General features: G+C 52.3%; 1 protein-coding gene across 4 annotated transcripts in view; it reads right to left on the bottom strand.

Moving 5' to 3' along the window:
• The window catches only part of PRKX (protein kinase cAMP-dependent X-linked catalytic subunit), a 55471-nt gene that overhangs the window by 21895 nt on the left and 7972 nt on the right, over window positions 1-25604 (bottom strand). For all 4 annotated transcript variants that reach the window (XM_037140344.2, XM_037140323.2, XM_037140328.2 and 1 more), the window contains exons 2-3: window positions 9483-9651; window positions 2122-2385 (exon numbers count right to left, since the gene is read on the bottom strand). In XM_037140344.2, the coding sequence (XP_036996239.2) occupies window positions 2122-2385; window positions 9483-9580 (362 nt within the window). In that variant the 5' untranslated portion in view covers window positions 9581-9651. The remainder of the gene's footprint in view (window positions 1-2121; window positions 2386-9482; window positions 9652-25604) is intronic.

Below are 25604 nucleotides of genomic sequence, written 5' to 3'. Positions count from 1 at the left end.
GCTCTGCCTGGGGGTGTCTGTCTTCAATGCCTAGTAGGACTCTGTGATTTGGTGAGCCCCTCGGGGCGTGAGAAAGAAGGCTCCCATTATATTATGGGATAAAAACGACAAGAAAAGCAATGGTATAAACCAAGGCACAATGACGTCCAATGACAAACCTAGTAACAGAAAAGTAACATGTGACATGAGACAGGAAATGCCAAGGTAGCAAAGAAGACTGTTTCTTTCCTCTAGTTTTAATCCCTTCCTTCTCTCTCTCATCTCTTTGCACCAAAGCTCTAGAATGGCATTGGAAAATAAATGTCTGGACCCCCAAAGACACCCCCTTTGCTTCATGGAAAAGGTCCTCCTGGCTTATATGTATGGGATTTAAAACATGAAGAGTGTTCTGTTAAAATATGAAGAATCAATGAAACCATTGGTTTTGTGGACACGGTCCATCACGCTGACTCATTTTGCAAAATCGAACCAACCCTGCGTGCCAGGAAGGGATCCCACTTATCACGGTGGAGGGGCTTTGGAATGTTCTGCTCTATGCCCTTTGCTCATATGTCACTGGGAGGTTCCGTTATACGCCTGCAACTAATATATTAATACCCAGTGTCAAGTATAATCGACATTATATATGAGGTACTTCGACACAGTGCTCATAGCCATTTTTCCCCCAAGTTGAACAAAGCGGTAAATGAAGCCAAAAGATATTTCATACTGAACTATGTAAAATTTTATTGATGTTTGTTATTCTGCAGAACACCAGTTCTCTGGTGCTGACCATGGTGAAAACGTCTGTCCCGATAATGTCATTTCTGGAAGTCCACATTGAATGATGGGAGAAACTATACAGTTCAATCTACATTACAGTTTTAGGATTAATCTGAAACAGAAGTAAATACTTATGCACAGTGCATGAACCATACTTTTTTTTATATATAAGAAAACACTGAAACTAATCAATGACGTATCCACGAACAGGACCTTTTTTTTTTTTGGTATTTTGTTATTATAAGAAATAAAAACCAAAACATGGATTTAAAAAAAAATACATAAACATGCCCTCACTACTTTTACATTCATATTATGTTTTTTTTTTCAACCAGGGTGATATGGAACACGTTCAGCAATATGCAATAAAAATGATTTGTTTATGGCCATAAAGTAACTTTAAGTGTAACTCACAGCAATTAAGGGACAAGGAGAAAACACAGTGGTTTTGGGGGGCTGCCCCAGAGGTGGGCCAGGAGGACTGGCTGAGCAGACCTCAGGGTTGAAGGTGACTGTCTGTTGAAAATGAAATTAAAAAAAAAAAAGTGGTGGGGGATGAGTGAGGGTGGAATTAGAGCTCCTGGACTTCCAGATTTTGGTTAAATTAAAAAGAGCTGACTTGAGAGACGTCACCGCACACCGGCAAGACTGGTGTGCGGTGCACCCACACACCGACAAGTGCTGGCAAGGTTGTGGAGAAAAGGGAACCCTGGTGCCCTGCCCGTGGGAAGGCAGACTGGGGCGGCCCCTGTGGAAAACAGTATGCAATTTCCTCAAAACATGAAAAATGGAACTGCCTTTTGACCCAGCGATTCCACTGCGGGCTATATATCTGGGGGGAAAAAAAAAACCAAGAGACTCATTTCAAAGCATATGTGTGCATACCTATGTTCACTGCAGTGTGGTTCACAATAGGCAAGATTGGGAAGCAGCCCCGGTGCCCGTGAATAGGTGAGCGGAGAAAATACCTACGGCACATTTGCACAACACAAATACCGCTCGGCTATAAAAAAAAAGAGGGCAATAAAAACGGGGTCTCGCAGAGACACCCGCACCCCAGTCCATGGCAGCATTGATGCGGAGCTGCCAAGGTGTGGAAACAACCTCACTGTCCAGTGACAGATGAACAGATGGAAAAACAGTGGTAGACAGATGCCATGGTTAGTATCCAGCCACTCGAGACAGCCTGGAGGGATTGAGCAAGTGCCCTGCTAAGTGAGGTAAGCCAGATAGAGAGCCAAATGCTGTATCATCTTCATTATATATATAAAGGAAAGGAAGAATTTGCAGAAGAGGGAGCATGTTGACGGCTGGGCGCATCAGGGACAGGGCGGGGGCTGGGGGAGCCCGGTCACTTACTTGTCCACCAGCTTCTTGGCGAACCCGAAGTCGGTCAGCTTGACGTGCCCGTCCTTGTCCAGCAGAATGTTCTCCGGCTTCAAGTCCCGGTACACGATCTCCTTGGAGTGCAGGTACTCCAGGGCGCAGACGATCTCGGCCGAGTAGAAGAGCCCCGCGTTGTTGCAGAAGCGGCCGCGGTTGCGCAGGTAGCTGAACAGCTCGCCGCCAGGCACGAACTCCATCAGCATGTAGAGGAAGCGCTCGTCGTGGCACGTCCAGAACCTGCGTGGGAGGCCAGGCCTGAGCGTGGGGGCAGGTTCCCGGCCTGCCCCCACCCCCGGGAGGGGCGCGCAGGCGGGGAGGACATGGGCAGAGGCGCACACCAAGCTGCGGGGGCGCACACCAAGCTGCTGGGGCGCATCCACGATGTGAGGACACGCGTTCGCAAGGGGGCGTGCGTACTGATAGCCGCTATTTCCAGAAGTTGGGATTGGTTGGGTAGTAGGTGTTACGCGCATAGATATAAACGGAAAATATAGCACACACAGAAGTGATCTCATGTGCCTAAGATATATGTACAGAAACAGGTGTCCTGATTAAAGATACACGAGTTTGCGAATGGCCCTGGCTGGCCTGGCTCAGTGGATTGAGCATGGGTCTGGGAACCAAAGGGTTGCCGGTTCCATTCCCAGTCACGGTGCATGCCTGGGTTGCAGGCCCGGTCCCCAGTAGGGGGCGCATGAGAGGTAACCACACACGGATGTTTCTCTCCCTCTCTTTCTCCCTTCCTCCCCCCCTCTCTAAACACAATACATAAAATATTTTTTTAAAAAGTTTGCGGATGGACAAGAGTAAACCCTGTATGTTGGTCATAAAGTGGCTAACAACCTTTGACAGGCTGAATTCTATCCTGCACAATTCCAATGGTTCAGCCTTCACCTCCAGGACTTCAAAAAGGCACTGCATTTGCAGATGGATCTTTTCAAAGGTGATTTAGGTGCAATGAGGTCACCAGGGCAGCCCTGATGCCATTAAACTGGGGTCCTTACAAGAAGGGGAGATGGGGACACAGACACACCCAGAGGGACACCCGTGTGAGGGGGAAGATGGCTGCCCACACGCCCAGGACAGAGGCCTCAGGAGGGGCCAGCCCGGCCCACCCCTGGGTCTTAGCCCCTCCAGCCTGCGAGACGAGAAGGAAGAAGTGTTTGAGGCCCTGGACACGCCTCTGAGGAGAGGACAACACTGACCGCCACTTCATGGACTGGTAGCAATAAATCTCTGTTTTTTTCAGCTGCCCCACGGAGGGCATTTGCTTTGGCATCTCCAGTGCACACGCACGCCCTGGGCACATTGGCAGAGGAGGGACCACACCCAGGCCGCCAGCCAACATCATCAGGGCCTGGAAACTTCCAGCTCGTTAACGGACTGCCGCCCCCAGCAGAAGGAGGCGTTACGGGCTGCCGATGGAGAGGTTTCTAAGCCATTACGGGCAGGAGATTGCTCAGGAGAGCCAGGGAGAGGCAGTCTTCCTACAGCGGCCTTGGTGGGCTCTGTTCGAGAAAGATAAGGCTCCTGTCAGGACTTGAGAAGTGAAAACAGGGTGGATGAGCCATGGGGGGGTGGGGCGGGGGGAGAAAAAGCTGAGTGCCGGGTGTCTTTCAGAAATCTTGGGGATGAGGAAGGCAGGCGTTGGTGGGAGCAGCATGTTTTCATGTCAAGGAGACGGAGGCAAAAAGAGACTGGAGTTTACATCACAGGTTCTCATAACCCCCCTTGACGTCCAGTGAATTTGCTAGAGTGGCTCCCAGAACCCAGAAGAACATGTTCTTCACAAGGTCCCCAGTTCTTTTTTTTTGTAAAAGAAGGTAATTCGGAAGAAGGAAATGGAAGCGACGCAAGGTGTAGGGAAGGAGTAAGGGGGATTCTAGGTCTTGTCCAATCAACATCTACAGCTGTTCGCCAATCCTACAGACTCTCCAAGTTCATCCTCTGTGGCCTGATGGCAGCTTTGTGGCGTTCACGGTTTAAACCCCGGCCCCTGTCCCCTGCCCCTCACCTCTTGGTTGGCCCACCTGGTCTCCAACCCCCATCCTCAGGTGAGGCCCCCAAGTCACCTCATTAACAAAGCATGCCTCGGTCGCGCTCTTCACGGGAAATTCCAGCGGGTTTCAGAAGCCGTGTTGGAGCCCGTGAGGGAGAACCAAACATGCAGTTCTTACTAGAGATCGCAATACGGCTGCCCCCACAGGGGAGAAGGGCACCGTGAACTTGGGCTTTGGGGAGGTAGGTCTGTTCCACACACCTCTCTGCAGAGTCATTTAAAACACTGACAAGCCGTCATGCCCATCAGAAGTCCTCATGCTTACAGGTCTGGATTCATCATTCCCCCCCACACACGGCACCCAATCGGCCATCAGTTATCAGCATCCTTGACCCATAATAGATTCCATATAAAGATTCTCCATATTCAGTAAAAAAAAACCCACAATGGCTATGAAAAGAAAAATTTCCCTGAGAGCCCCCATTCCGATGCCTTCGCCTTTCTCCAAATCACTGATGTCAAAGAAATAGCATGAGAAAGGGGGGGAAAAATAGTCCTCGGGCACACCCTTCCTTCCGATCTCCAAAAATAAGACTTTTCTTTTATGCCGAGCACTTAGGAAAAGTCAGGTATTACTAATGATCGGAACCAGGGCATTCAAAGCGAGACTAATATCACCCTTCCTGGGACGTCTACAAAGATTACGGTGTCACTTGGGGCTTGTGAGCTGATGGAAGACAGTCTGTGCAGCCACGAAGGAATTAAAACCCGAGTTCAGAACGTTACAGGGTTGAACGTGAGCCGGGAATCCGTGGGCCAGACGATCCTCATTATTGCGCACGGCGCCCAGACTATCAACAAGTAAAAAGTGCCTTTCCCTCAGCATCATGCTGTCCAGGTCCCTCCATGCAAAGGGTAAGATTTCTTTCTTCTTTGCAGCTGTGCCGTATTGCTTGGGCTTTTGCATCCACTCCTCCGCTGATGGACGCTTGGGCTGCGTCCAAACCTTAAACATCAGCCAGAGAGAGCAAGGCAATACCATATGAGGTCACCCCTGTGTGAAATCTAATGAAGAACGTGAAGTACAAAAGCAAAATAGAGACAGACTCATGGACTGACAGTTGTCAGAGAGGAGGGGGTCGGGGGCTGGGTGATTAAGCAAAAAACAAAAAGAAAAACAAAAAACAACCAATACTCATGGACCCAGACAAGGGTGTGGTGATGACCACAAGAGAGGGCAGTGGGGAGGCAGAGGAGGGTGAAGGGGGACAGATGGTGATGGAAGGAGACTGGACTTGGGGTGGTGAACACACAACAAGATATACAGGCGATGGGTCATACAACTGAATGCCTGAGACATGTGCCATTGTACTAACCAATGTCACTAAAAAACAAACTGCAAAGGCGAAGAGAGAATGAGAAGGTTGATCCCATGTATAACAGAAAAGAGAGGCGTGTTTCGGACGTAGCGCTCACTGTCGGGTGCTGGAACGTTTCTGGCCGTGACACCCAGCACAGGAGGCCCTACTGGGTGTAAGTACAGAGGCCGGGGAGGCTGCTCAGTGGGGCGGAGGATGCCCCACCGCAAACTGTCACCTGGCTTCAAGTGTTGGTGGCGCTGCGTTTGAGAAACCTGGTTTTATTAGCATGAGAGACTCTTTTTGTCTCTCTCTGCCTCTTGGTCTCTGTCTCTCTGTCAATAGATGCATCATTCAATTATTTATCATCTATCAGCTATGTAGGTATTAATTATCTATCCATCCACCATCCATCCATCCATCCACCCATCCATCCACCCATTACCCACCTATCCATCCATCTATCCATCCATCCATCCACCCACCCATCCATTCACCTATCCATCTATCCATCCATCCATCCATCCATCCACCCATCCATCTACCATCCATCCATCCATCCATCCATCCATCCATCCATGCAACCAACCATACACTCATCCATCCATCCATCCATGCAACCAACCATACACTGATCCATCCATCCATCCATCCATCCATCCATCCATCCATCCATCCACCCATCTATCTCCCTCCTCCTCCCACCCTCTTCCTCCTCCTCATCCATCCTCCATCCACCCATCTATCCATCCACCCATCCACCCATCCATCCATCCACCCATCCACCCTCCATCCATCCACCCATCCATCCACCATCCATCCACACAGGGGTCTGTAATCAAGGACAAGGTCCCTGATGGCAGTATTTCCAACAACATCAGAGACACTTTTACTTGTTGCTGTTGCAGAGGCTGTGTTGCTGGCACCACGTGGGGAGAGACCAGGGATGGATGCCGCTCCACACCCCACACCAAACAGAACAGCCCCTCCCCCAGAGAATTATCTGTCCCCAGCTGTCAAGAGGGCCCAGGCCCAAACACCTCTAAGACGCTGGCCCTCTGTAAAGGCAGCGAGGGCGAGGAGGGATGTAGGTTTGCCAGAAGACTGCAAGCCTTGGTCCCTGGACAGTTTGGCTTTGCCACGCCCCCTCTGAACCCGGGACGGTGAGTGCCTGGGGGCCCTTCTCAAGTTATCTCGGCCGTGGCTGGGCTGGCCTTGGGGAGCGGCTCCCTCCCAGAACAGAGCATGTTCCTTCCTGCACCTTGAACGGGTGCCCGGGCACCTTTCCAAACACAGAACCAGTAGCGGCTTGCAGACTGATCTTTGATCGGGGCCTCAGTGACTTCCCCGGCTGTTCCAGGGGAACTCCACACTCTGAACAGTGCGCTGGCTGGCACCCTCAGTGGGGCGTTGCAGTTTGGCGAAATGCGGAAAGAACGTGCTCCGTGTTTCCGGAAACAGCACGGAGAGCAGATGTCGGAGGGGGAGGGCAGGGAACCCAACATTTACAAGAGAAGAGGCAGGGGATGATTGAAAGGCATTCTTCACTCATGGTGTTTTTCCACCAACACACGTCCCTTGTCCCGAGGCCCTGGACTCCTTCCAGGTCCCGGCTACGGGGCAGGGCTGGCCAGATACAACATGCTCTGGCGTGCTAGGCACGTCCAGGGAGCCCTGGTCACTGCAGGTCAAGTTGCACGCCAGTTTTAAACACACCTGGTCTGTGAAGTGTACTGCACAAGAAAAAACCCCACAAAACCCACTACATGCTGAAGTGAATAGTAACAAGACCCCTGCGCGGACATGCGCGGAGAAACATCCCCTCAGCAAAGTCTGTAAGTAACGGTTACAGGTGGAACTAAGCTCCCAGTTTCACGGGTTGAAGCCCTGACCCCCAGGACCTCAGAAAGGGGTCCTGCATTTGCAGGTGGGTCTTTGAAGAGGGGATGAAGGTACACTGAGGTCACTAGGGTGGCCCGGATCCCATAGGACTGGGATCCTTAGACAAAGAGGAGATGGGGATACAGACACACCCAGAGGGACACCTGTGTGAGGACACAGGGGGAAGACGGCCGTCCACCTGCCCAGGAGAGAGGCCAGCCCTGCCCACCACAGCCAGCAAGATGGGGAGGACGAAATACGTAGGATCCTGGACACACCTTTTTGGGGAGGGCAGCATTTCACTTGCAACAAAATAGAACTCCCAGATTTGGAGGCCTTCTCCCCAACATTCCATGGACACCCTACCATGCCCCCTCACCATACCCGGGGAAGGGTCTGCACTGCAGAACGGACGTGAACCAGATACAGCCAGGGGGTCCCCAGCACCCACTGCGGGTCCTGGAGGGACCGCCTGCCCCCAGCTTCCTCCGTCTTCCCAATACTCGTTGCTTCTCAAGAGCAATGCCGGAGGCTTCTTGCTTTCCAGGGAATCCCTCTTGCTCTTCCTTCCGCTTCTCCTAACGTCACCCAGCGTCACCGCCAATGTGTTACAACTCTTGCCTCATGGTGTCTGGGGACCAACCGGGGGCCTGGCATCCTGCACATGCTGTTCCTCGGAACGGCAGCTAGAAATCACCTCGGGGAACTCACGCCGTGTGTGGTTTGAGGAGTCCCGTGTTGGGTGACAGCTGGCCCTGACATAGATGGTGACAGTTGGGGGGCTGTTATAACCCAGACCATGTCTCTGCAGACAAGAGTTCCTGAAAACCCCAGCCTACTGACGTCTTCCCCACTAGAATCCCTATTTCAGTTCCTGGAAGACCCACCACGAGCTCTTGTTCCTTTCCCAGGAACACCCATGACACCAGTTCCTTCTGGCCGCCCTGACCCCTGCCTGAGTGCACACCGAGACTTAGCAGACAGGGGTGCAGAGAAAGATAAAACAAAAAGTCCCCGCTTCTCCTCCCCCATCATGCCCCATGCCACCGAGACAAGTCTGTGTGAGCCCCTCTTTCAGGCTTGGAGGAGGGTGTGTGGGGGAGCTTGGGTTCGGAGGTGCCCCTGTGCTGCGGTGCGTGCCACGTGTGTGGAGATCAGGGTGCGCAATACCTGCCCCCGTACACACGGGTGCATGAGACACGCTCCCACGCCCTCCTGCCATTCAGTGGACGCAGGGGCGTAGGAAGGGAAACACAGAGATAAAGGAACAGGAACTCTTTCCAGGATCCTAAGCCCCTGGGGCTCCCTTCAGGGCACCCTGGACACTCCACACAGATTTCTTTGCAGAGACGCAGGTTGTTGGAGACGCAGGTGGGAAAAGAACCACCACGGCTATAAAATGAAAAACGCTTTGGTGGAAAGCGAGGTTCGGGGTGGGGATAAGAAAGGGAGGGGGTGATGCCAGCCCTAAATCAGGGTGGGGGGGCGCCCCAGCTACGCCACTGGGCCTGAGAAGGAGCAACAGGAAGGCCAGAGAGGGAGGAGGGGGGCAGTGGACAGAGCTGCCCAGGGAGGGGGTCAGATGGCCAGCTCCGGGGGTGTGGATGTCTGACAGCTGAGTGGGCAGGGGTCTTCCCCTGAGTAGCAGGTGGCGCAGGGAAAGATTTCTGTCTCCGTTCAGTTCCCCTGGGGAGTGGGTTTCGTGGGACCTCATCGCGGACCCAAGGAAAGACGTGAGGGAATGAATGAATGTGACAAGGTGGCCAAGGTCCCTGGAACACCCGCTGTCCCTGGAGCTGGGACAGCAGGCCCTGATGGGACAGAGCGTTTTGGGAACCGGCACCTTTGTCTGTGGCCTGGACCACCCTGCAGTCAGCATCCTTGGTGGGACCACGTCTGCAAGATCCAAAGCCATTGCAAACTCAGAAATGACACAGTCTGGGTTGGCGGGCTGGCTCAGTCCCACATCCTCCAGCCACGACCTCACTCCACCCCCTGCCTGGGGTCCCAGCGAGGAAGAAAACAAAGGAAAAGACCCCAGGAGGACCCTCACGGAGAGAAGGAGCTGGGCACACGGCCCCTGTGCACGGACTCACAGCTTGACCAGGAAGGGGTGGTTGACCTCCTTCAGCACCGACTTCTCGTTCTGCACATGCTGCTCCTGCTTCAGACGGATCACCTCGGGGATGCTCATGACCTTCAGGGCAAAGAAACGCTTGGCCGTCTTCAGCCGGACTAGCTGCACTCGTCCGAACGTCCCCGTGCCTGCAGGAGGACAAGAGACGAGGCTGTATTGGCACCTACGTGGGACGGTGAGGGGGCACTGCGTGCTGTCTAAGGCGCCGGCAACACAGTGTGCTGAGGCACTTTAGTCTAGAATTTTCCACAGTGGGCACACATGGCCAACACGCCTCGGCACAGAGGGTCACTTGCCTCTGAGACGTCCTTTCATTGGAGGGATGCTGGACGTCATTTCTGCACATGAGTCATCTCGGGAAACACACTCCCAGGCACGTGCGCACATGTACTTTGAGAGGCAGCGTGGAAAAGGAGGGCACCTGCGTGTCTTCAACGTGTTGCTTTAAAAATGTCGTTTGGATGGAATTTATTGGGGACACGTTGGTTAGTAACACTAGGTAGGTTGTGAGACAGACCGCAGCCCACAGAATCCTCCCGTGCGCTGCCGATGGTGCACAAGTCGTCCCGGACACAATGCTGCTGTTCCGGGGGGCACGGGGGTGGACAGAGTGGTCCCTAATACCAGGTCTCAGGTAGACACTTCTATCATGCAATGTTTGTATAGTGAATTGTGTGTGCCCCTCCCTGAGTGCAGTCTCGTTGCAAGTGTGTGTTTTGTTTCGGGCTTTCGGGATACACACAGGACGTGTGCAGACGCATGGCCGTCTGCACGATGGAGCCCCTTTAACGCACGACAGCTTGCTAACAAGCCCACGCGGGGCCTCATCTTCCAGTTTGCCAGGCATGGTAAGAAATGAATACAGAGGGTCATGGAAAGGCAGCAGAATCAAAAACGGCAACCCCTGCAAATAGGAAAGGACACCAAACCCCCTCTTGGGTACTCCAGTACCCCGGTTCTGTCTCTTCCCCGTACTTCTGTCCTGCTCTGTCTCCTTCATGTCCTCTCTTTCTTGTCCTCTGAGCCTCAACGTGGGGTATGGTGCACACCTTCTACCGTCCCGGTGCCTGGTGATCCCTTGTGCAACGATAACATTAAGAGTGCAAAGGGGATGCCACCCAAGTCCGGGCAAGACGCAACGCGGGGGAAGAAAAATGGAAATCTGTCTGCGTGCTTCCGCCCTCGGGGTGCTCACCAACGGTGGCAGTCTTTTCCGTCCACATCGGCCAAAAGGGATAGCGCCAAGAAAATCTTCTTCCGAAGCACAGAGATATAGCTCTGTTGGCTAACGGAGCTCCCTGGCTGGGAAAACGTCCGTCAAGGGCGTACGTAAGAAAGGAGGAAGGAGAAACCTAACGGTGGCTTGAAAAGAAAGAAGCCCTCCAAGGCAACCACACAACAATTGGACGATGCATCCCCTTTCTTTCTTGGGTAGCGTTGGGAGGGGCACAGGGTAACCAGCAAAGAAGAGCCAAGAAGTCCTCCTCAAGCAATGCAGTTTTCCAGCATTTTCTATAAATTGAGGTCCCCGAGAGACCAAATACAACCACTGGGGGATGGAAGGAGGAGGGTGGGGTGGGACCGGGGAGTGGGGGGCGGGGAGCGTATGGAACCTTGGCTTCCGAGCAAAATTTCCATCATGAATATTTTATTCCAGCCGAAGCAGAAAGCGGTCTACCAAAGGCAAGGAGTGTTTGTGTAAGGAACGGCAAGTGATGAGTAACTCGTTTTCAACGTGTGTCCTCACGAAAAGACCACTCGGAAGCGACCCCAGAACTGTGTGAGAGAGGAAGCTGGCGTCGTGCGGAGAGAAGACGGTGGTACAGGATCAAAACAGCCGGGCAGAGGGCTCCGGAAAGAGTGAACGGATGCAGTTTAGGGGCACTGGTGCTGATGGGGATGTTTCTATTATTAAGTAAAGTGCGTTCAGCTGCCAACACGCTGCTTTGGCCAAGGTTTCCCTTCAGGGTTTAATCTGTGACCTTAGGTGAAGGAATGAACTCTTTTGGGGTCCCTACGGTGCATGGCCCCCAAACAGAGGACGACCACTACGCCAGCTATCATAGTCTTGCCACATTCTAAGATGCTAGTAACGAGGAGAAGATTGTGTGTCTTGGTCCTTCGTTTCTGCCCCTGCTTGTTTTTCCCTTTATTATCTCGTTTTATTGCCCCTGTGATGGGAGTCACCCCTTCTTTGCTGGTGTTGACTAGACAATATTCTGCCTTCTGAGCACTTGGATTTGATTGGTTCCCCGCTGAGAGGTGTCTATGCCCATGAGAACCATAACATAACTATGACTCAACTGATTTTTTCGTGGTTTTGCCTGCCACGTCTTTTAAGCTGTCTCTGAGCTGTGAGTTATGGTCACACAGGATTCAAATTTCTCAGCCCCGAACCTCAGGCCTCAGTCACCCTGGAGGGATGTGGGGAGACCCCTGAGCCACAAGCAGATGGTCAGCCCACACAGGGACACCACCTGCATCCAGGTGGACAAGCCCAGTGTGCTTTCAGTTTGAAGGAGATGTGTGCATGAGTGGCGAAGCCAAAGACAGCCGGTGGTACTGGGAGCGAGTCATGATCGCCGTGGCAACAGGGAAAGTGAAGAGATCACTTCCTGTTGGCGTTGCCTCTGCCTCACACGCATCCCTGCCCCTCAGCATCTCCCATGAGAAGGTGGAAAAAGCCAGTTTTTTGTAGCTTTGCACCAGGTTAAGAGTAATCGTATGGCTACATCTGCCCAAGACACACGGTGGGCTACAACTTGGCCACAAAACAGGAGGAAACCTGGCATTAGCAATGACCCGGACAGACCGAGAGGGTATTGCGGTGAACGGAGTACGTCAGACAGAGAAAGACAAATGTCATACAATGTCCCTTCTAGGTGTGACCTAAAAATAATGAACTCATGGATACACACCAGAGAGCCGTGGTGGCCGGAGGCAGGGGGCGGGGAATGGGTAAAGAAGGTAAAAAAAAAAAAAACCCAACTTCCACCCATACGATGACTTGAGTTTTTAGGCTAGAACGTACAAGGGGAAAGTCACGGACTGTATCATGTGTTTGGAAGTTGCTGACAGGACACGTGTTATAAGTTCTCATCCCGGGCGGGGAGTGGTAAGGGGGAAATGCAGACAACTGTACTCGAACAACAGTAAAAATAAAAAAAAGAAAGAAAAGAAGAAAGTTCCCGTCCCGGGAGGAAATGCATTACCATGTCAGGTGATGCGTGTTCACTGGACGTATTCTGTGGCGGGGATGACATGTACGCCACAGTACATAGTCTTAATTTTTTTATTCATAAACTGCGGAAGTTTTTCCTCTACATAACAGTAAAACGGAAGGTAAAAACTGATCCTGTAAGTGACATGATTAGATTACAAAATTACTGCAGAATAATGAGTGTCACGATGCACAGATTTATCATGGTCACACTGACTCTTTTTTTGGAGTTTCCACCCTCACAGGAAAATCTCAAAAGGGGCCCCAAACCACAATGTGCAGCATCGCAAAGGTTCAAACCCCTCAGGTCTTCTTTGTTCGCAAGGTGATTTTTGAAACTGTTGCTACACGTACGGAGGATAGTCGAGCCCCTGTTTTATGGGGAGAAAGGCCTTTAAAATTTATTTTTAAGTGTGGGCTCATTCTCTGATTAAACTGGAAACCACAGATCTGTAGGCATGAAAAGACGAAATCTTACAGTATATGGGTGATATGTCAATAATCAAAGTGTGCCAAAAAAAGGAGGGGTGCTTCGGGTAGCGTTACGACAGTTCTTTTGAAAACTTGGACTGTTTAGGCAAAGATCAGCTGAATAAACGGAACCCACTCAGCTCAGCACAGGGTGGGGGGCAGTCCTCTGAGTTCACTTGTCTAGACAGCCTAAGAAAACACACGCACACTAGCAACTCCCTGGAAATTTGGTTGAATCCAGCGACATTCAACTTGGCACAGCCTGACTCGGAGAGATAAAAACACAGCAGGTATTTTAGGAGCTCCACTTCTCTCTCTCTCTCTCTCTCTCTTTTTTTTTTTTTTTTTGCACATTATTGACAAAGCTATCCTCTCTGCCAGGAGAGATGTAAAATAAATATTCGCCACAGGACAGAGCCGTGCAGGAAGCCACCCCGCCTTCGACACCCAGCACGGAGGGATGTTGTGGGAGGGAAATTCCTGGCATTCCTGGCACACGCCTGGTGCTGCCATCGGAGGGATGTCTGTGGCTGGGGACAGCACACTGGGGAGTTTCCACCCAGAAGAGCAAGGGCTGGATGTCACCTGTTCAGAGTGCACGCCAGCCGGGTTAACCCCACAGCCATCCAAGATGGGACAGAATGACATCAAGGTGTCCCCCAAATGGTTGCCCTTTCAACCAGGGTTTTTCAAGCTCAGCACAGGGGACCTCTGCGTCTGGACGGGGGTCTGGGGTGGGGGGTGCCGATGCACCTTGGGTCTCTACCCACGACATGGGGGTAGCATCCTTCATGTGGTAACAAGAAATGTTTGCAGAGGTTGCCAAGACTTCCTGGTGGAGAGAAGCACTCTTTTTTGAGAAGCACCATGGCAGATGGATGGATGGATGGATGATGGATGATGGATGCATGGTAGATGGATAGATGGATGGATGGATAGGTAGACAGATAAATTATTGATAGTTTATATAAATAGATGAATGGGTAGAAGATGGATAACAGATGTACAGATAAGATAGAGATACATATGTATTCAAGAGACAGAGAGGGAATGAATATCTCTGTTGGGTCAGGGTGTCTCAGCCTCACACGCTGACAATCTGGGGTGTCCTGAGCACGGCAGGGTGTTGAACAGCCTCCCCACCCATCAGCAGCATTACCCCCTGACCCCCCCCATTTCAACAGCCACAGAATCTGCAGACGTGGCCGAGTGTCTGGTAGAAGCCGCACCACCCACCGTCGAGAGCCACCAGCTCTGAGCAAGCGTGTCCCCCAGAGCTTTCTGAGACAACACACACAGACACTGTGCTCTGCACCATCCAGCCCAAGGGCCACACAGTCCCCCAGCAGCCCCTGGGGACATGGGCTCTGGCCACTACCTTTCCATGGGCCTTCCTGTGGCTCGTGGTTCTGACTTCCACTTCTACCCCTCAGCTCCCACCCATCGGTGCTCCAGATGGGGCTCCAACAGCCGTGACGCGCATGGCAGGCTGGTCCCCAATTCCACAGCCCTTAGCGACCGACCCCAAACATTCCAGATCACAGCAAGGATGTCCCTGGTGGGCTTGGCAGGGTTCAGTGAGCTGGTTTCAGAAGGCAGGTGGGCTGAGCTACATGGGCACCCCCCCGATCTCAGGGTTGCAAGAGAGGCTGACTTGGGGGGAAGCAAAGTTCCAAACGGAAATCGGAAGGTGGTCTGGAGGGACGGCCCAGCGCTCGCGTGGAGGATGCTTGAGAGCGGGTTAGGCACGGCAGCCGCACGCGCCAGAGAGAGAGCTGAGATTCACGAGCTTGGGGGAAACATGTCAACGAAAGGAAGGGACTCTGAAGTCCTCTGAGTGAACCCTTTCTGCCAAGGGCAACAGGAAGTCGCAAGGCTGAGAGCAGGGAAGTGCCTGGGTGGATGGCGGGCGTGCAGGGTTCTGTTCTGTTCTGTTTTGCTGTAGAGGTTTCTCTCGGGTCACGGAAGACAGGCTGAAGGACAACAGTAAGAGGGAAGAGGGGACCCCGGCCCCCACCAGGCGGATGCCAGGGACCAGCGGGGTGGGCTGTGCTTGGTGGGACAAGCACCGCCAAGCGGTGTCTGCAGTGCCGTGAAAAGCTGACTGTGGGGATGGATTGGATGGGGTGGGCGAGGGAGGGAGGGAGGGGTGAGGCCAGGGCACGGTTCGGGTGTCTGAGCCGAGGGTGACAACAGCCACGCAGACGGGTGTGCCAAGACCTGCTGAGTTACTCCCTTGGGGGACGAAGGCAGCGGGTTCCTTGAAGGACCTGTGGGGATGTTGAGGGCAAGGAATGCAGCAGGTGACATGATGTCTCCCCATAATGGAGGTTCAGGTCCTAACCTGGCTACCTGGGAACTGGATCTTATCTGCAAACAGGGCCTTGTCAGGTGGGAGGAGGGAAGCATCTGAGGGCAGGTTGTCCTGGGTCAGGGTGGCCCTGCGTCCAGTGACAGTGTCCTGAGAAGGGACAGAAGAGGAGACGCAGACTCAGGGGAGGAGCCACGTGGAGACAGAGGCAGAGATGGGAGGGACGCGGCCACCAGCCCAGGGACACCTGGACCTCACATGTCCAGTCTCCAGAACGGGGGAGGGTGACTGTTGGAAGCCACCGGCTACTACAGCCACGGGAGGCTCACATGAAGGACACACTGAGTGCCCAGGGAGACATGGACCCCACAGGCATGGAGGGTCCACGCCTTGGAGACTCACCCACAGCACCCAAGACAAACATGGAGATTAGAGCTGTGCATTTGAGGGCAAACACATCTTTTTAAAGTTTTCTTCTTTAAATGGTTTTTAAGATTGTATTCATTTATGTTTAGACAGAGGGGAAGGGAGGGAGAAAGAGAGGCAGAGGAACATCAGTGTGTGGTTGCCTCTCATGCGCCCCCTACTGGGGACCTGGCCTGCAACCCAGGCATGTGCCCTGACTGGGGATTGAACCTGTGGCCGTTTGCTTCACAGGCCACCAGTCAACCCACTGAGCCACCCACGAGCCAGAGCTCTTCTTTCAATTTAAGAAGAAAAATGTAAGCAATTCTATTGAAAGTTCTTTCTGTTTCTCTATGATTGTAACATCCCCTTTTTGTTGTTGAACACGGCATATTCTCAGGCTTTTCTAAATATATGACTCAAAATGACAGTTGTTTTTTTTTAATTCTTTTATGTTCCCCTTTTTGGTTGAACCTGGTCTTAGGTTCCCCGAATTATCTCCTCTCTCTGGGACCTCATGGCCTCATGTATGTTGATGTTTCTCAAAGGCAAAGCTGTTGATCAGCCCCAGGTTTGAGAATTTTTTTTCCAATCAAGAGTGAATCCCCACAGAGAAACTCCACTGGCCATGTGTACGTCACACTGAGGGACCCTCGGAGGGAAAGGTCAATGAGAATTTTACTCGACGGTGCCCACCTCCCATTTGCTTATGCTTTTAACACAGACACACACAAAATCTTTGTGTTTTGCAACACTCATGCTTTTCTGAGCTCTGTGCTCGTCCCAGGAGACTGCAGAGTTCTCCAGCTTTGCCCTCAGGGAAACAAAATCAGAGCCTGTCTGGGGTCAGGACTACCCAGTGCCTCTCTCGCTGGGCCCTCCCCATTCACCCTGCACTTTGCCATCCGCTCTGGGGCCTCCCGAACTCGGGTGCAACTTCTGACTTGCACACGACCCCTCCGTGTGCCTGTCGACCTGCGTCTGTGAGTTTTGCTCGTGCATGTCTGAAAACAACCTGTACTCACACCGACTGGAGAGGTGTAGGCAGCACCATGTGTGCACACAGCCTGCCGTGCACAATAAAAGTCTTGGGTGACTTTTATTTCGTATGGTGCATTGTACGTCGTAACATACAAAGAACTATTTCCACTAGATTCTGTGGTCTGTTGACTAACTCGTCGACTAGTTGCCTCATTGGAAAGCCTTCTGCCACAAAATCCTCAGAGTACTATAGTTTGCATAAAAATAAAAGGGGTCAGTGGAACCCTTGGCAGAATAGATGTTTAGGAAAGTGTAGGGGAGCCCTGGCCAGGTAGGTTGGGTGGATGGAGTGTTGCCCTGCTCCCCGTACATCAAAAGGTCACAGGTTTGATCCCCGGTCAGGGCACAGGCCTGGGGTGCCAGCCACGACCCTAGTCAGGTGCATATCCATGTCTCTCCCTCACACTGATGTTTCTCTTCCTCCCTCCCCCAACCTCTAAAATCTTGGGTGTCCTCCGGGGACAGTAAAAAAGAAAGGCAATTTGTGGGGCTCAATTTTGAACATGTCTATTTTAGTCGGCTGCAGTCAGGTGGGAAAGCAAACGTTTCAGAGGTGTTCTTCCCACACAAGGCGGCATAGAGTCCGGAATCATCACTCATCAGTCACCATCCAAGGCCTCGCTACGTCAAGATGAAGTTCGACCCAGATGATCGAGTAGACAGGAGCTCTCAAACCGTCCCCCTGGGCACATTCTCAGGACGCCCCAGGGAGAAGCCCGTTGACCTTGACGCCCAGCATGTAACAAACACATGCTTCCAAAGTGCATTTTCTTCCTCTTCTTTGAGTCAGCAAACATGGCAAAGATATATTTTCAGTTTATACTCAGGATAGAAGACATGGTTTTCCTTCGGTTTTTTTTTTCCCCCTCTAATCTGCCCTTTTCATTCTTCTTAAGTGTCTATGTAGCTAGCATGAAATGGCCCAAGACACTAAATGTGGGCACGTTGAACGTCTTGAGGAAATGACGTACCCTGATGTACCGTAGCCAGACTTACAACCTCCTTCCATCGAATGTCTTTCTAAGGGTTGCTTTTAACACCAAAACTTTTTCTCTACGATGAAAGGTGCCATTTGAGAGCAGGACTAAACACGGTGCTTTTCCCCAGTGATCTTCCTTCCACCGTTTTTTCCTAGTCCTTGGGGGTGGATACACAAGTCCCATTTCCTGTCCCTTGTTACCTAACTAAGGGGCTTCTGCATCACCCTGCAGGAGGTGCTGGAGGGATCTGAGGGTGTCGGGCAGTGGCCTTTTAAACGTCCATGTGGACTGGGCCAGGTCAGCTGGTTGGAGTATCATTCCATACCTGAGAAGGTTGCAGGTTCGGTCCTGGGACAGGGTGTGTATAGGAAGCCATGGGTCAATGTTTCTCTCCCTCTCTCCCCTCCCTTCCTGTCTGCCTCAAATCAATAAACACGTCTTCAGGTCCTGACTGGTGTGGCTCACTGGACAGAGCACCAGACTGGGAAGCTAGAGGTCGCTGGTTCGATTCTGAGTCAGGGCACGTGCCTGGGTTGCAGGCCAGGTCTCCAGTAGGGGGCGTGCAAGAGGCAACCACACATGGATGTTTCTCTCTCTCTTTCTTTCTCCCTTCCCTTCTCTCTAAAAACAAATAAATAACACCTTTAAAAAATAAAATAAAATAATCGCATCCTCGGAGGAGGATTGAAAAATAAACAATAACGAAATAAAATAAAATAAAATAAAAGTCCCTGTGCTCTGGACGGAGGTGCAATCCCGTCCCTCATGTCTGCATGGCTCAGATGACCCAGCTCCTGGGCCAGCCCACCGACGGCAGACACCTACTCAGAAAGCGCCCCATGAGCCCCTGTCCTACCTGCCGTGTCTGACGCTTGGTCCAGGGAGAGTGAAACAATCGGCAATTTTCATAAAAGCCGCATTCTCATCCCAGCCCCAGCACGGAGGACAGGAGCAAAGTCGGGGCACACCAAGGAGCCCTCTGAGAAGGAAGGCACGTGTTCGCCAGAAAGAAAACCAGCGAGAGACAAAGTCAACCACAGAGCGCATCAGGGTTTCCTGGGCATCGTGGGAGAAGCCGCTGTCCGTGTTGGTCCCCTTCCTGAACCCTCAAGTCCCTTCTGTGTCCCATCAGCATGACCGACCACTGCTGTCTTGCTCGGTCGCTATATCCCATCGATGGAAGCAGGATTATTCCTCCTTCCATCATAATCCAGCTTTCTGCTTTCCCCTCATCTCACGATGTTTGCTCTGATTCACTGCCGTGTGTGGTGGGCTACAGATGAAACCCCCTGCAACTCCAACCATCAGGTGTAGGGTCGTCTCCAGCACACAGACGTCCTGAAGGGACCATTGACGGACCACCTTCCGGGGCAGGACATGGGCTGACGTGCCAACTCCGCGTTCTGCCCCCTCCCCAAAAATGCCACGGGTGAGAGAGACTGCTTCCCTGTATAACGTGGCAGCCCATCTCAGCACGCATCAGAGCATCCGCCAAAATCCAGAAAAACGGCATTGTCAACCGTCAAAACAGTTGTCAAAAGCCTTTCCACCATGCGAATGGAGGTCTCCACACTCATGGGTGTTGCGGTCATAACTGTGTGTGTTCACACACCTCGCGCTAAATAACCAACTAGGTCAAGAAGTGCGTCTCGTCATTACAGAATAAGGGGTCTCCGCTCCGTAACCCAGGGGGTAGAGGAACTGGAAGGCACAACCAGCCACCCAGCCAATCGCCCCACCGCGGCTTCGCCAGCGGCACAGTGAATTTTAGATGGGGATTCTGAACCCAATGCCGATGCCACACTGCGCGCAGCAGGCCGTGATTGCAGCGCTGCTTAACTGTTTCTTTTAAAGGAAGGCCGGGGCCCAGAACACAACTGCCAGGGAGGGACAGGCATCTGGAGCAGGTGGCTGCTGCTGCGTTGATTTCTTCGGGCTTCGTAATCACGGGGCTTGTTTGGTGGGGAGGAAGCCGGCATGGTGATTAGGCAGGGGAGGGAGTCGGAGCTATAGCACCAGTTCTGGGAGAGAGAGAGCGAAACCCACTGAAAGGCAGGAGTTTGTAAAGACGGTCAAGCAGACACAGGCTGGGGAATGCAGCAGGACCTTGAGCACCGGGGTTCGCTCCTGGGCCGCCCGGATCAAGTACAGAAAAAGGCGGTGTTTTGGTGGGCAATTTCCTGGGCTACTATTTCATTTCTTCCAGGGTTCCCGGACGCACTCCAGTCAGCTGCCCAGGACCTTCATCAACATAAAATACTCAAGAAAACTACACAAACAAGACTGGCATAGACCTGTACATGATCATATACACGGAGCCACTTTATAGCAAAGCAAAATGACCTCTGAACTGCGCAAGTCCCCCTGTGTCCCACAGAGCTGTGTGCCAAGGGGACAGGAAAGCAGATGGGGTGATGATGGACAGATGAGCCCAGGACTGAGAATGAACTTGCTGTGGAGAATCGGCGTCACAATGCCATGTCAGCTGCGCCCACAGCCACGCCTCCCTGCTGTGGGTGTCCCTGTCCCCTCCCCTCTCTCATAGGTGCCACCCCTGTGTCTGCTCCTCATGGGGACCCTGTGTGGGCTCCTGCCTGAGTCAGCACTTCTCCAATACCTGTTCTTACTGATCTCAAATCAATCACCTCTCCCTGAGGATAAAAATAAAGGGCCTTTATTTTTAGATGAACCAACCTAGAGCAATCAGAAGAAGAGACACAAGGAAAAGGAGCAGAAATCAATGAAATTGCAAACAGGAAACCAATAGAGAAAGAAAGTAGTCAAAGAAACGAGATGCTGGATCTTTGAAGAGGTCAATACAATGGATCCAACGGAATGAAATGCTAACCTGCTAAGAATAATGTGAAGAAAACTTTTCTAAGTGAAATCCCATCCCGCAATGACATTCAAGGATTTGGGTGACACTCTGACGTTTTCTTGACATTCGTATTCACTGATTTTATGGAGGAAGAGGGAAGGAGTTGGGGTGCAGGGGAGAGAAGCAAACGCTGATTTGGTGTCCCACTTATTCACGCATTGATTGGTTAATTCTTGGTAGGTGCTCTGACCAGGGATTGAACCCAACACCTTGGCGTATCGGGAAGACACTCCAGCCAAATGAACCCCATGGCCAGCGTTGGTCACGTCTTTTCAAAGGGTCCTCGGGGAGGCCCGGCCAGTTTGGCTCAGTTGCTTGGAGGGTCATCCCAAAGCCAAAGGGGTGCGGGCTCCATTCCCAGTGAGGGCACGTCCCGAGGTTGTGGGTTCAATGTCCAGCCCAGGTGCAAACGGGAAGCAACCCACGGATGCTTCTTTCTCCCATCAGTGTTTGCTAGTGTCCTTTTTCCTGTCTCTAGGAACAATTAAAACAATGTCTTCAGGAGGTGATTCAAAACCAAACCAAACCCAGCGATGAAGGTTTTCCCTGCACGTGTCTTTGGTGAGTCATCAAAATAAGAGCATCAAAAATACGTCCAGACTAACAACTTCCAGAAAATCAATGGAATGCCTGCACTTGAGACCAAGTCAATATATTGCAGAACTGGCTGTGATTATCTGTAGGAAGTGTACTCCCTCATTTCCTTTTCCTGGCAGCTGGTGGAAAAAGCGGTCTGATTTCCGAGGGGGTTCAATGGGGTCACCACCCCCAGCAGGTTTTGAAATGGGGGATTAACCCGTGGGAGGGGCCCCTGGGCACCCAGGGTTTAGCCTGGGCAGTCCTTGGGGTGTCAGAGAGAGGGGACACCTGAGCAGGTCTGGGAGAGGCCACTGGGGCCCCTGATGGCAGATCAAAGGGTGGAACACCAGTCTTGAGGTGCCCTCCGGGGAAACTCCTCAGCTTGGCCGGCACCAGGCTGACTCACCGAAGTGGGAGTGCCCCCCCCCCCCCGGGGAGAGTCCTGAAACCCGGGGCACGTGGGGCGCCAGAGGAGGACAGAGGCCGTACTTTGGAATGCACTCCTCCGCGGTCAACCACTCCCATCCCCATGTGGCTGGCGCTGATGGACACGCCATCAGGCGCTTTAATGGAAGAAGGGCCAGACTGTTTCAAACTCATGGCTATTTATCACACTGTCTCCTATTCCAACACACGCCAAACACCTGCTGGACTTCTACCCAAGTGCCTTAATGGGGGAGCAAGGGCGTGGCACCCTCTCTGCCTAACCCAGCGTGGACGCGGAGACCCCACCATGTGACAGAGGGCAAAACAGTCCTGAACTAGGAGCTTCCGAGAAGCACTGGTCGTTGCTGGTTTTCTTACCTTTCCACAAAGGAGCTCCGAGAAAAAAAGAGCTTGCTGAGTTTACTTATTTATTGTTAAGTGCCCTTGTTATCAGTTAATTCGTCAACATGCTCCACGTGTTGGAGACAACCCACCCCCGGCTCTGCCTTGCTGCCCCAGGCGGAAACTAGCTTTGTGTGCAGGGCTCCGGAGCCCGGACTCCCTCCCAGAAGGTAGGACATCTCATCTTCGAATAATCCTGTGCCTGGGCTCCCTCATGACGTTAGAACTGGTTCTGCTGGCTGAGCATGAGGGAAGGACCCGGGGAGGTGCCAATTAGTTTTTGTACACAGTCCCAGCCAGCCAGGAGAAGACACAGACATGAATGACCTGCACTCCTTCCTTCCCGGGCACACGCGCCCCCACACACACGTGTGAACATTTACAGCCACATCCGTCGCTCATCAGCATTAGCCTTTCTGCTCTTGGGGACCCGTGGAAGAGCTTCTCATGGTTGCTCTGGTTTATCCGTGTACGGGAGTCCCCACAGGGGGCCAAGGACGAGCCCAGGCCAGCATGTCCCATCCACACGGTCCACCCTGTAGGACGTCCTCACCTGAATCCCCGCAATCTGTGAGTTGGTTAGTGAATGAGGCAAAGGGGAAACTGGGCATCAAGGGACTAATTACACAGGGTCATCCATTGTCCTCAAATGGGGAGATAATCCTGGGTTATCTGGGTGGGTCCCGTGGAATCCCAAGGGTCCTTATTAATGGGAGCATGAAGGGGCTTTGACCCAGCACAGCTTGCCTACAAGGTGAAAGAAGGTCTCACAAGCTAAGACACGTGGAAGCTTCTAGAAGCTGGGAAACACGAGGACACAGACATCCTCCTTGCGACTGCAGAAGGCACAGACCCACCAATACCTCCCTGTTAACCCTTTAAGACTCATTTTCACACTCATAATCGGCAACACGGGGAGAGAGTACATACGTGTGGTTTTAAGGCATTCAGTTTGGGGCAATTTTTTTTATGGCAGGAGGCCAAAATAAGGTGAAAGCCCATGAGAGAGACCACAGGAGGGGACCAAGGAAAGATGACCATGCAGTGGACATCCTCTGGGTCTCATCCTGTCCTGACCCAGGAGCTGGAACAGGGAGGTGGCCCGTGCAGGGGACGGGGGAAAAGTCCTGGCACACTCATGGCAGGAGGGCTGAGCAGAGTAAGGTCCAAATGTGTGCAAACAACGCCCCATCCATCCCTGAAAATGAGGGGAGCCTCAGCCATGTCGACAAAGTAATGGTGAGGACGATGATGGTGATAATGATGGTGATACTGAGGATGCTGGTGATGACGATGATGGTGGTGATGGTGATTCTGGTGGTAACAGTCGTGATGAAGATGACGATGATGATGATGCTGATGGTGATGCCAGTGGTGGTGGTAATGATAACAACATTTGCCTTCAATGAGGTGTGCTAACTTCCTGGCTCATGCAGAAAGGACCACAGTCATTGGCCCTCACGGCCATGCTGTGAAGTAGTCCCACAGAAAACAACACAATGCCCACCCCACACACACACACACACACACACACACACACACTTGCCTAGCCTATAGGAAGGAGCAGTGCCCTGCCTAGGACTCAGTTCAGCAGACTACCTCTGACAGCTCACTAGCCCCAATGAGGGACCTCCCCAAGCACATGGAGACCCTCAGTCCTTCCCTGGAAACCTCCTGAAGGATTAAACCTACAGTCAAGTGCACACACACATACCATGAAGCAACGCCCCGTTTAGGGAGCAGAGGTGGGGAACAAGTGGCTTCTGCTACACTCAGGTGCTCTGGGACCTGCAGCCCGGACCCTGGACCCTGTGCGGCTTCTTCAATGCACTGGCCACTGTCCCTGAGCTGTGAGGACATCCAGGGAATGGCAGAGACCAGCCTCCAGGAGAGAAGGAAGAAGGAAGGCAACTCATGGAACGTGGGTAGACCTCAAAGTCATCACGCTGGTGGGAAGAAGCCAGATGCTGAAGGATTAATACCGTGAGATTCCTTTGATAGGAAATGCCCAGAACAGGCAAACACTCAGGCACAGATAAGAGATGAGAGGCTCCCAGGACTGGGGACGGGGTTGTGGAGTGACTGCTGGATAGGTATTGGGTTTCTAATGGAAATGATGGAAAAATGTTGGAAGTGGGTAGTGATGATGGTTGTACCACAGTCTGAACTCACTAATGGTACTGAACCCTACACTTAAAAATGGTTAAAATGGCTCTGGCTAGGTAGCTCACTTAGTTAGAGCACTGTGCCCATATGCCAGGGTTGTATGTTCGATTCCCGGTCAGTGAACATACAAGAATTAACCAATGAGTGCATCAACACGTGGAATGACAAATGGATGTTGCCCTGTCTTCCTCTGTCTCTATCCAATAAATTAAATTGTTTTAAGTGGTTAAAATGGTGGATGCTGTGTTCTAGATATATTTTACAATAATTTTTTTTAAAAGGAAAAAGTTGATGGAGCTTCCTGACGCCACGCAGTGCTCACCAACGGTGACTTTGCAGGGCCTGGAGGAATCGTGGGGCACACAGTAGGTCACACAGACACAGTACTGAATGTGACAGAAGGTCACCCATTTCAGGAGACTGGGAAGGAGAACCAGGAAACGCCCCCCAGAACCCAATGGAACAGCCGGCATTTCGGAACCAGAGCCTCCATGTGCTGTTCCCGGAAAGGAAGGGGCGGTAAGGCTGGACGAGAGGTTCTTCCGCTTTTCTCAGGAGTAACAATGCCCACCTCCCCTGCACGATGCTAAAGCTCTCATGCAATGAACAAAGAGCCTTTAGAGTTGACAACCGCCATCTACCTGTAAGTCGCGACACCTCTATGTGACAGTCACAAATGACCAAGAAAGAAAGAAAAGCGTGCGGTAGACGGTCATACAGGGAAAGGCTGGGGCAGCTGATGCCAAGACCAAGCAGAGGGATGTCTTCAAACCAGGAGCACAGCCTTCCACCTGTTGTCTTAAAAGGATCCTGCCTCCTGCCCTCAAAGGCGATGAGTCAAACCTACCTGGTGAGACGCAAAACTACAGAGTGATGGGGACTCGGACGCACAGAGGCGTCGGAGTGTCATGGAGATGTGTCTTTTTATGGGTGATTAAGCTAAACTGAGGTCCCTAGGATGGCTCTGATCCCACAGGATGGGGTCCCTTGTAAGAAGAGGAGATGGGGACACAGACACACCCAGAGGGACGCCCGTGTGAGGACCCAGGGGGAAGACAGCCATCCACACGCCCAGGAGAGAGGCTTCAGGGGGAGCCAGCCCAGCCCACTGCTGGGTCTCAGCCTCCAGCCTCCAGGACGGGGAGGAAGAGATGTCTGTTGTTGAAGTCACCCTGTCTTCCAACTTTGTTCCTGTGAAGAAA

The sequence above is a fragment of the Artibeus jamaicensis genome, unplaced genomic scaffold (genome assembly GCF_021234435.1).
Source record: "Artibeus jamaicensis isolate MK-2021 breed Jamaican fruit bat unplaced genomic scaffold, CSHL_Jam_final contig_859, whole genome shotgun sequence".
In the NCBI taxonomy this organism is placed as follows: Eukaryota; Metazoa; Chordata; class Mammalia; order Chiroptera; family Phyllostomidae; genus Artibeus; species Artibeus jamaicensis.
This window is presented reverse-complemented; position numbering and strand designations above follow the sequence as displayed.